Genomic DNA, 12,827 nt, shown 5'->3' on the forward strand with positions numbered 1-12,827 from the left:
TTAAAGAATCATTTATTAGGATGTTTACAAGGAGTGATTATGTAATCAATTTATAGAGACTGGAGATAGAATGCTTGTAAAAATAATTGATAAATAAGGGATTTTGAAGATAGGGTATTCAAGTGAGAAACCAATCTTAAGATTTATTTATGAAGAAACAAACAGCTCTAAACAAATCATACAAAGTCTCGGTGAAAGATAACAATAACTAATTATTTTTCGCTTGTTTGATTTTCTAATTTATTTATTTTTATCTTTCTTATCTACACTTCCTTTTGGAAAATCGTTGATCAAATATGAAACCACCAATAATTGCGTAAGTTATCGCATATTGTAAGTCATCTTAATCTCATTTTACACTATAATCTGGAATATAAATTTGATAATGAAGTAAAGCGTGGAGTTAGTGATTTTGTTTAGATAAATTGGAGAGAGGCCATTCATGAGATCGCTAAGATTGATGATTTGATTGCTTTGAGTAATATTTTCATTAGAAAAATTTGTTTCTTTTGGTAGTCTAATAACTCAACATGCACTTAAAATAAAACTACAATACAATGGTACGAATTATATGGCAATGAACACCCATAATTACAAAGGTTTGTTACAATGTTGTGCTTAACTTGTAGTTCGGTTGTGCACGTAACATGAATGTTTTTAAGAATTTAATTTTACAATCATTATTTAGGTCCAGTAAAATATCACGAATGATGTGGTGGTTAGGATGGATAATTATCAAACGGAAAATCAAACGAGAAACAAGGCATTTTTACAACATCTGCGTTTATTATATCTTTAATTAAGCATTTTCAAAACTCCTCCACGATCTCTTCGAAATAACTTTATTGATCAAAGGTGTCAAAAGGCGTAATCAAAATAGATAATTCTCCAACAAAACATTCTGCAAAAACACAACATTCATTTTGTCGTACTGTGATGAGAAAATAGAATGTTAATGATTTTTAGAGCAACACAAGAATACTCACTGATTAAGCCCTTTCTTACAATCCCTAGTTGTAAGCATATCTTCCTATTTTGGCAATATATAATCATTGCAACAGTTCAGACCTCATCCCATTTTAAATTCTATTCTACGTTATCAATTACGCCATGCCAAATTTGTCAAGTTTCTGAAAACAATTATCAAGTTTGGAAGATTAAGAGGGCAGATACGTGAGAATTTGGAGCTCTATCTATGCATAGGGCTCCGAGGAGGCAACTAGGTTGGAAGGGGACACTAGTTCTTCACTATTGCTAGTAATAAGATGTATGGAGTATGGAGCCACAATGGGCATCTATGAGAAAATTCCCTTTTAAAGGGAAAAGAAAAACTAGGAGATTTGGGGAGAGGGGGTGAAGAAAGAGACAAGTCAATAAGGCAGAAAATCATAATTTTTTTCTATGAGATAAAGGTGACATGATGATACATAGCAGATCATTGCAATGATCCCCACATGGAGATACCTGAAAAAGACAGGCATGATCTACCATTTTTACAAAAAACTTACCAACCAAATGCTTCTTTGAGCCTTTTTCTTTATGTATCTCTGAAACTGACCTACAAGGAATGGAAGTGATCATCAAAAAAAATTAAACAATCCCTGAAATGCAAGCAAACAATACACCTAAACTCTAACCAATGTGATAGTGGAGCAGGATATGAAATAGACAGAAAAAGACAGCAAGTTTGTTCAATCAATACTTAATATTCTTTTACTCGTATACCATGTTTAAAACTATCTATGCCCCCGAGCATAATAGTGTGAATAATCTCAGAGAACACAAAAGAGTAGCTCCTAATATCATGACAATGTTTGTCTTCATGACAGTTAACATTTCTTTGCAGGGCTGGCGCAGAATAATATGCATGTTGCTCATGAGATCATCTTTAACAAGTTCAACAAGGGACCATACAAATTCAAAGGCTGCCTATATCAGAAATTCCTCAATGCCAATGTTAAAACAGCATTCTAAGGAGTCAGATATGCCGTAGCATTACATGGGTGCTACACGGTTTGTTTGCAATTTTAGGACACTGACAGCAAATGTCATTTCTTTGATAATTCAAAATTGTAAATTACTACCTAGTTCCACCACTTATTTTTTCATCCATAACATCCTTCTTCTCAACCCTCACTCTAAATGACACAACCCTATCCCCCTTTTTTCTGCTAATAAACAGGAGACTTGACAGCCTTTACAATTTTAGAGGAACCAAGCACCAAAAGAAAGTTTATGACATTAATCTTCTTCAATAATAACTAATCAAACATGCTACATGCTTGTGGAAGAGGTGGAGGCGGAGGATGGCAAATACCTTAAGCGTCAACGCCTAGATTTATTCTTGCAGCAGCGGAACTCAGCTAAGAGAGCTATGTGATCTGAGGACCATTCAGGTGAAGGAAGTGCAGTGTCCTTCCTCAAACTCTCCTCGTCCAGTAACTCCAATAATGACTCCACAACCAAAGAATCCGCTGAAACCACAAATCATATCGCTTCATAAAATTGTGACTCATATATAGACTTAAAGTTAGCAAAGTGATATACAACATGCCCACCTGTGTAAAATATGTAATCTAGAGTGCCAATAAAATCTCTAGTGACATTTGTGAATAAAGGTTCATTTGTTCCACCGTCCAGTCTTCTTTTATGGTGATCATATCCAAGGCTGACTGTTCTCGCAAAAGATGAGTATGCACTGACCTAAATTTATGACACGAACAGCATATTAAATAGGAAAAATGATACAAAAACAGAACTAAAATAGGCAAACGAGCATATTTTGAATATGCCATTACTTAATGGGATGCAGTCCAATAAATTACCAGTGGTAACTGATGAACCAACTTGCTGTGAGGACGTAAAATGTTAAGTGGGTCAACTGCTAAATCAGGATGTGAAGGATCTACCTTCCCCATTGCAAGAAGTGCATGAGGAGCACTGCAACAAAGTTCAGATTAACCATTATAAATACAATATCCTTCCAAAATAAAAACAAAAAATTATAAAGAAAAGTATTCATCAAACCTTCCCGGAACTGAATTAAAATCTCCACAGACCAACATTGGAATGTCTGCGCTTGCAGCTATTTTCTCCAACCCTTTCAAGAGAGTGTGAACCTAAAATAGGAGAGAAAACAATTAGATAGAGTAATGTTCAAAACAATCTTATTGATATGAACAGACTAGAAAATAATTATACCTGCCAGAGTTTCACATCCTTTAAATCTTGGGGCACGTTTACATGTGTATTTGCCTAAAGTTCACAAGCAATGTGTTAGGAGTTACAAGCAGAATCCCTACAAAAGCAGTTCAACATAAATCTAAAAAGGGGCAGGCACACGGGAGGGATAGCATATCAATCATAGAGGAAGATCAAAATTATGGTTTTAAGAAAATTGCACATTAACTTCATCTATTCTATTTTTATAATTACCAGCATAAGATACTTTTCTTTTGCTCAATGGAAAAAAAAAAATAAGAGAGAAAAGTAAAAGAGTGGGTCCCCCCAATGCATCACCAAATGACATGCGTAAAAAAGTGGTAGTTAAGTAGTATTTATATAGTAATAATGGAAAGGGGGCAGAAAGGAACATCCAGGACCCGTACTAGGCACAATGGTCACCAGAGAAAAAAATCTTAAATGCAGTAACGACCAGGAAACTAGGGAACAATAAATAAATGCAATAAGCAATAAAAGAAAATGTCAAACAAAAAATACACATCATTTTAAATGAAAGAGCTTACCACACACAGAAGCTGTCTTTTCCCAGGATTATCAAAAGGTTGATTGTTAACTTTTGCTTCTAGAACCACAATTAGTGCAACATTATCCTAATACCAAAAACACTTGGTAAGTAACAATTATACAAGACAATCATTTTTTTTCCTTCCGAACATAAAAAGTGAAATGTAATCTTTCACAAAATAAGCCACCTTAACCAGTCTGTTCAAGGCACTTTTTTTCTGAGTGGTTGGAATTGTAGCCTCTGTCAAAGACTGTGCAGCTTTGTTAAATTCAACCTGCATGCAAGCACACATCATTGTAATTTGTATAGAAACATAACAGAACAGCCATATACAAAATCAATGCCCAACCTCATATTTCTTCACATGTGAAAATCTGTCTCTGCGAAAAAATGTTGCACAACCATCAATTGTATTGGTGTTGCTACTGTACACCTGTAGCCCACAGAAAGTGTTTAGCATATAAAATATTTTGAAGTTTATGATCACAAGGACCAGAATATTGCAACAACCTCATTGGTTTTTCTCTTGTAAAGACCATAATAGCCATGTTTGTCCAGTTCAGGAGAAAAAAATTCATCATAATGATCGCTTTGAACCTGGAGGGAAAAAAGGTTCTGTTAGCTAATACAGAAGCTATTGAAACCAAAATTTCGAAGCTGGCTATGAGGATATCAAGATCAGAAGAGACTTAAGAACTATAACTTAAATTTTCAGAATAACACTATAGTAACTGCAACTCTAACTTAATTAAACACCATTCTCATTAAAATAAATAGTCAAGGCACCAAGTAAATAAAACAAGTTTCTTCAACCAAAATCAGAAGCAAGAACATGTTCATGTACCTCCTGAAGACAGATAATGTCTGCACGGTAACCAACAATTTCTCGTAACAAATTTTGCCGGCGGTATGGCCAAGAAAGTGCCCAAGAAGGGCAGTAATTGTATAGATCACTTGAGGCATATGCTTCAGACAATATATTGTAGGATAAAACAGTAAAAGTTCCTGAACTTGTCATTCTCGCATCAACATCTAAATGCCCTACTCCATCAACACGTATCTGCCGGCGAGGAATAGGTGATGGAGCAGGAATGACACGTGAAGTTAGTATAGTGTTAACAGGCCCCGCAGGCAATTTTGTCTCTGCATCAACTACAACACACTCGAACTTAAGGACATGACCAACATCATCAGCAGTAGGGGTATAAGTCTTAGATCGTCCAACTTCAAACCAAGTTTCACCACTTCTTTGTGTAACAGCGGCGGGATACAAATTTGTTGCAGACCCATTTGTCAAGCTAGCACTTGAAGCAGAAGCAGATAAGGTCCCAGACCCAGTACTATTAAAGCGTCCAAATACCTCTTCCTCCTCATTTCCATTTTCATTAAGAGCACTTGCAGCACGATCATGTAAGACACGATGATGCTGCCATGCATCTGAAAAACACTTTGTTGTGCAATGGTAACTCTTGGAAAGAGGAATTTTAGCCTTAACACAACCTAGGCATTGCAGTGTGGCTTGCTCTGATGGATGTATGCTACAGACAGCAACTTTTTTATCACTCTGTACACGATACCTGCCAAAAGTAAAAGGACAGAGTCAGCAATGTAAACTATCAAATGTTGAAATCAGAGTAATACAAAGTGTACAAATATATATGTGAATGATTCATGAGTGACAAATTAAGAATCCAGGACCTACCAACTAATCCAAAACCAAAATATGAAAAAAAAAAAGAGGGAGTATCAAGATATAGAATTTGAACCTTCGTACATACACACACTACAAATACAACCTTTCACTCACAAACAACTTTTAAATTAAACTCACAGGCAAAACCCAGACTGCATGAGACAGTTACAAATAATACAATCATCAGCACAGAAAAACCAGAAGTTATATCTTTCTCCACTTGACCGTTTGAATGCAGACAAATTAACCACGATAAACTATAAAACACATGAACTATCTACATAACATATATAAATTGAGCAAGTAACAGTAACACTTTTTATAAGTATGTCATGTATGTAGATAGGTAGTAACACAGTTTCCTCAACAAATATAAACATTATATCATAGTTTATATATAATTGAACACATGCACTTACAGAGGCAAGAGCAGATACAATGTATATGTTAAACTACCCTACAAAATATCCAGAATCATTAATTAAAAAGAAAGCATATTCCCCATAAAATCTTTCATGCTCATGGTAACAAGACTGGGTATTACATGGTGTGTGACACTGTGTCTACCTCTATATACATGCACACAGGATAATCCCAATTTCTTGGATTCCTATCGTGATGCTGCAAGTAATCATTGACATTTTGGAGACCAAGGAAATAGGAATCCAGGATGTCTCCACATCCTTAATTACTTAACAAATACTTTTTAGTTACTTTGAGTTGCAGCACCTAACATAAAAATTGGATAGCAGAATATCTCACATACCCATAAGAGGATGATGATCTACCAAAATTCTCATTGACAACAAAAAATAGAAGTACAATAACATAATTCAGTAAAACTATAGAAATAATATAAATTTTAGTGTGATATCTTTCATTGTTAATTATATTTGAACTCAATTCCACGTCTAGGAAAAACTATAAGAGGATGAATTATCCCATAACCCAAAATTCAAAGCTTAGAGAGAAATTTTGATGAATAGTTAACAAAAACATAACTTTATAAAGGCTAATTTTAACAAAGAGTAAACACTACCCATGATTTCATAACCAGTCCTAAGCTGGGGTAAAGGAGGAGGATTGTGTTAGGCTCCCAGTAACCGGCATAAAACTTGTCAAAACCACAACACATATCACTCACAGTTATTTAATAAGATTTCAAGATCTAAACGTGACAGATAAATAGGGAATGAGAACTTTGACTCCAATATATAAGAAAAATGGGAAACATTCAGAATTGTCTTAAATTGCATAGGGATTAAACATATGACCTACACTATGAAATTATGGTAACTACGAAATTATGGTAACGGTGGCTATGCATAGATCAAGAGATGACACTGAAAATGCGAAGAATTAACTTGGATTTGTGCTGGGAAGGTCTACAAGAGAAGCTATTTATTTTCTATGGGAACTGAGAAAATGCACAGGTGCAGGTCCACATACAATTGCATCCCAATGCCTAAAAATGCATTGAGCGACAATCATAGTATACCATTAAACTAATTTGCATCAATTAGGCACAAGGCTTTCATCCTATCGTCAAAATCCTTCTTAGTCTTACATAAGACGTACTAAAAGAATTCTAATAGTTATTATGAAGAAATATCACATAGCCATAATACCCAAGACTTTTTAAAACGACTGCAATCAGGATTTCAGCCGTTCGTGGCATCAAGGTTTTGGGGTCTACACAACCCAAAATTGTGACACATTCTATTACACACACAACACATGAAAATGGACCCAAGACGGGAAAGTCCTACCGCCTAGTATATCATTATCCTATTCTCAAAAACCCTTTAACCTCACACAAAGTTACTTACAGAACTCCCACCATTATAACAAAAAGAAAGAGAAGAAGATAGCACCAACACCCAAGCTTTCAAAAACAGTACCACCATATCGGCCATCCAAGACGTCAAGGTTTTTGATCGTGACCACATATCAAGGTTTTTGAGCTCCCGGACCACATTAAGGGTCACATTTATCCATAATTGCACACAATGTCAAAATTTGAAACCTTGACAATATCCCCAGTTTCCCACAATGCCAAAACAATCGAACTAGGTCGCAACTGCAATTTAAAAACCACCACAACCAAAATCACTTTTAAAACCTTGGTAAGACCACATAGGCTTACTACTTTAACTCATAATATTACAAAAAGCTCACAACAAAACAAAACAAATAATAAGATAAAACAAACACTCAACGCACTTCTTTTCAACTCCAACACAAAACCGGAAAACAGGTTTTGTTATAACACCCTTGGCAAACTAATCATGTCAACCAAAAACTACAGTGAAATTTGTCAAATCCTAATAATCATTCCCCTTTGCTTGAGCGAAAGTCAATCCCTGCTATTTCAAAAAACAGGAAGGGAAAAAAAACAGAGTGCACGGATGGAGAAACGGACCATTTGTAACGGAGGAAATGGCCGTCTAAAGGGGCGGTTTCGGGGACATCGTCGGTAGAGATGCTCTTATCGGGACGGCGAAGGAGGACGTAGGGTGTGAGTTCGCAACCTACAATAGGAATTTCCGAGGGCAGGTGCACGCGCACCACGCTCAGCATGCTTTACTTTTCTTCTTCTTCGTTCTCTTCTTCTTGACAACAGCGAAAACAATCGTGAAAACGTGATAACCCTATGATGGATAATCGAAAGCCGCGGCGGATACCTGGCGGATCCGCCATTACTTGACCCAAATACCCGCCAGCCTTGCAAACGGATCTGAGGATTCGAATCGAAGGTTCTGGAAAGGAAGAGGGAACGGTAAGGATCGATTGCTAGGGTTTTACTGCAGAAGAAGAAGAGAGAGTGCAAGTAATTGTGTTTTCTCTTCCAGGGTTTGCTTTTTCTTTTCTTTCTTCGAATTTTTTTAGGGAGTTTTTGTTAAGGGAGGAGGTATACGATACGACGACGCTGCGTGCTGTGATGTTTTAGTATGTTTTGGAAGATTAGATTAGGGAGATATTTTTTAGGGCAAATTATTGGATTGGATTTTCTGGTGGGTACGGTGCACCGTGGAATATTCCAAGATAGCTGAAATTGCATGAAGCTCTTGTCTACATCTATGTGATCATAGTAATAATTTAATATAAATAAATTACTAACAAATATAAATAAATAAATTTATGTGTAATTGTATTTATATTTTTATTATACTAAAAAACAATATAGTTTATTATATATATATCTACAAATTTATAAAAATAGTATTAAGAAAAGTAAATTATTTAATTATTTTAAAATTAAATAATTGTAGTAAATACATAACACTTATTTTAATGTATACAATATACATCATACGATATGTATATAATACATCGATACATTTATTTTAAATATATATATATATATATATAATATATGATATATATATTAAAAAATAAATAATAATTATTAAAAGTATGATAAATATATAATTATTATAATATAAAATTAAATTAAAATTATGTATAAATCAATGATGGAATAATAAGAGGTCTTACTCTCTCACCAGCTAGAAGTTACTCGAAACAAAGTACATGAAATATAGGTGTCATGTTATGTGGGTGTGGTGTTTGAATAATTTATAGCTGATTCTATTGAGAAAAGTTAGCAGACAAAAATTGTTAATATATTTAAATATTTAAAAGTATAAATATCAAAATTTGTATTCAATTATTTTTATGGCAGACTCTATTATTCAATTATTTATGAAGACATATACAATATGCTTGATGGTAACAAGAATGAAAGACACAATCAACTTCTTTTATTTTAATTTGTCAAAAAACCAAAAACAATAAACGGTTAGAATTAAAAATATAAATAAATTCATGTTTTAAATTGGTTTCTATTGAGTTTTACTGGAGTTGGATCATCTAACAAAGAACTGATTTTTTAAAAATAATTTAGTTACATATTATAATATATTAATTCTATGTCTTTAGTTTACTTTAATGTGTATAATTTATTCCTTTAAAGATAATAAAAATCACTTTAATATAAAATAGTAACATAAAATCAAATAACTTGTTAAGATAATTATAAAAGCATCCTAAAGTCATATAAAAATTATTATGAAAAATATTTTGTTTTTTTTATGGAGTTATTGGACCATGAACTTTCATACTTTTATTAATTATTAGACTTATCAAAATTAATAATGTTTGTGTTAGGATTTGGAGAATAGATCATTTTTATTTTTATTTTTACATAAGTCATTTTTGGTCTTATTTATTAAAAAATGATGATTTGATGTATTTGATTTATTTATATTTATATTTATCGATATTTCTATCAATATATAATGGAGCTTGTTATAAGGGTTCATATGAATATAGTTTTTGTGCATAACTTAATCAATAGCTAGTTTTTGTTGAGTAGTTAATAAATGTTCATACAAAAACATTAGGTTTTGATGGTGTGCCAGACTAAAATGAAGTTAGGTGAATGAAGAAAAAAAAGTTAATATAAAGTTTATAATAATGGTTTTTAAAAAATTACATATTTTTATTATTATTAAATGTGTAGTGTTTATATCTATTGAATATTGGTGATGATGCTTTAAATGGATGGACGAAGTCTATCAGGATAAAGAAATATATATCTTTTTGTGAGATATCACACATTACATTCTTACTTTTGTGTAAACTTGGAAAAGGTACTACCAGATATACTTGTCATTTTATAAAAACTAGCTTGATTTAATTACATAACAAAAAATATGTTTTTCATATTTTATGTGCAATTAAGGTACATTGCAGCTAAAAATTGTTATGTTCAAATTTCATATCTTATATCTTACACAATAATTTGTTGAGCATGGATTAAGACCAAACAATATTCATCATATATGTCACGAGTATGAATGGTAAAAATAATCGTTATTACGGATATTCATTGATATTCACGGATAAAATTTGTAGCGCATAATTAATATATACGGATAGGAGGTATTTTAATACTTGTTTATAAATCATATTATCCATACTTGGAGGTACCCGTTACTTGCAAAAAATTCAAATTTAATTTATGTCTTATTAAGTTAAATTAATTCAAATTAAAGTTTAATTTATATTTTATTTTATATTTTTCATAATTTTATTTTAAAAAATTATAATTTTTTTTTAAATATTCGCCGATATTTACAAATACCCGCGAGTAATTTTTAAACGAATACCTGACAGGTAACAAGTGAATTTTTTGTTGCAGGTCAAGTAGCAAGTAAGTACTATCCGTACACAATCTGATCCTTAATCATGAGATTAGTACTATACATAAACATTATTACAAATCCAATTTAACATTTTAAAACTATATATATATATATATTAATCATTTGGAAATCAGAGAAGGTGATTATTTCATTTAAATTGTTGATATATGAAGTTAATTAGTGATGTAATATGTTTCTTATTTATATGTTGGTTCACCCTAATTGACCTATGTTCAATTATCATTTACCAAATTTAAAGGCTTTTACTATTCAAACTTGATAAAAGTATTATTAAATTACCACTTTTAGTTTATTTATGTATATAAAATCACTCTTAGTTATTCTTTTATCTTAATCCAATATAAGACATGAGTACACTACGTCTTTCTTTGCTAAGAACTTAATACCACCCACGACAATACAATAATAGTTGATTAAAATATTACAAGAAAATTCTCACATATTGTTTAATACTTCTTATAGAAGAGAAAATTCTTAAACAATTAATGCTTTCATGTTATGATAAGATTTTTTTCCATCTTAAATTGTTCACTTAACTTTTTAACAATATGACGCATCGATTAGGTATGAATATGGGAAATATCCGATTTTTTCAATTGGGTATGAGGATGGGATGAGGATATACATATATGTCTCATCCTCGCCCCCATACCCGCCATAATACTCGTCCTACCATATCGTCATCCCCGTTTAAATTATTAAAATATATATTGTCTATTAAGTAATCTTATATCCATATATATATATATATATATATATATATATATATATATATATATATACACACACACACACATTTTCTCTTTTGTATTTCTTCTTATTATTTGGTTTGTCATGAAATTCATTTTTATCTCCAATATATTTTTCGTCGTATCCCAACTTTTATGCAATTACGTTCAAATATATATTAATTAAATATTTGTTATGTCTCACATTTGAATATTTTTATTTTTTTTAATATTTTTATTTATTGTATATTTTCTTTTTCACATGAGAATGTTTAACACTATCAATTTAAGTGTTTCGTAGTACAAAACTTTCATTAATTAGGTAATATAAAACATTTATTTTCTTTATTCTACTATTATTAATTTTTGTTTAATTGGAAGAACTCTTTTATTTCGGTAAAACGAATTTTGTTATATATCAATCATCAACTAAGTTGATATTTGGAAAGGTTTTTTAGATCTTTAAGGTATTTTATCTTATCATATTCTTAATTATACATTTATTTTTCTTTGTGTGATTTCATTTAATGATCTCTCAATTTTTTTTATAAGAGACAGATTTGATAATTATTTTAATATTTTATTTGTTGTTTATTTTTATAATGTAGAATACTATTTTGATATTTTTAATAATTATTTTTATTTTCTATCTCATTATCATATGTGTAATTTTAGTACTATAATTTTTTAATTAAATTTTATTTATTATAATATAATAATTTAATATAATCCTCATGAACCTTTTTTATCTCCATCCGATATTTATTGAAGTTTAAAAGGTGAAAGATCTATGTTAAAGTTTTATTATTATTATTATTATTTTAATCTTTGTTCTTTATACGATTCTGATCAAGTGGTGTAATATATAACTTTTATTAGTATATAAAAAAAAAGAAATTTCATTAAAGTTTAAAAAATTAAAGTAAATAGACATTTGAAATAATTTTTAATTTGATTTGTTTCCTTTTATATATTTTTTTAAATATTTTTAAATTTTATCAACTAGGTTTGATTAATGTTTGCAAATTTAATAAAGTTTTCGTGAAATTTTACTTAGTATTCTAATTTAAAATGTATATAATTATAATATATAATATAATTTATTTCTAAATTTTTTATATTGAAGAAACAACACTCTTTTCAATATTGAATATTTAATAATATTATGTTTCCTTTATCATAATTTTTTATTGTTTTATAAAAAATAATTAATTGATTATACCTGTTACCTGGGGGATGGGATGAGACAAAAACTTATACCCGTCAGGTTTGGGGATGGAGGTGGAGATTCATTTTTTTCTCTGAGGATGGGTATGAGATAGCGAAACTCGTCTCCGTCTCGCCTCGTTGTCATATCCAAAAGTGAATGCAATTCTATATAAAAGACGTGTGACTCTGACAATCCAAAAAGTTTGAAACTAGTGGCG

The 12,827-nt window shown here is 31.2% G+C and overlaps 1 protein-coding gene across 2 annotated transcripts; it reads right to left on the reverse strand.

Moving 5' to 3' along the window:
* Positions 1-1,374: 1,374 nt before the first annotated feature.
* On the reverse strand, positions 1,375-8,307 carry LOC114191469 (carbon catabolite repressor protein 4 homolog 1-like). 2 transcript variants are annotated; one of them, XM_028080646.2, is made up of 12 exons: positions 7,864-8,307; positions 4,593-5,325; positions 4,259-4,345; positions 4,098-4,181; positions 3,936-4,022; positions 3,747-3,833; positions 3,202-3,255; positions 3,028-3,119; positions 2,826-2,940; positions 2,559-2,703; positions 2,318-2,474; positions 1,375-1,553 (listed from the first exon to the last, which is right to left on the reverse strand). In XM_028080646.2, exons 1-11 carry the CDS (start codon positions 8,019-8,021, stop codon positions 2,326-2,328), a joined length of 1,791 nt encoding a protein of 596 aa, XP_027936447.1. In that variant the 5' UTR covers positions 8,022-8,307; the 3' UTR covers positions 1,375-1,553; positions 2,318-2,325. The 2 variants fall into 2 exon arrangements, with proteins under 2 accessions (XP_027936447.1, XP_027936446.1); XM_028080645.2 differs by having other exon boundaries at positions 1,375-1,558.
* Between the last annotated feature and the right edge of the window lie 4,520 nt (positions 8,308-12,827).

This window comes from Vigna unguiculata, chromosome 7, assembly GCF_037176805.1.
Source record: "Vigna unguiculata cultivar grain cowpea cultivar isolate G323 ecotype 2 chromosome 7, ASM3717680v1, whole genome shotgun sequence".
NCBI classification, from domain to species: domain Eukaryota; kingdom Viridiplantae; phylum Streptophyta; class Magnoliopsida; order Fabales; family Fabaceae; genus Vigna; species Vigna unguiculata.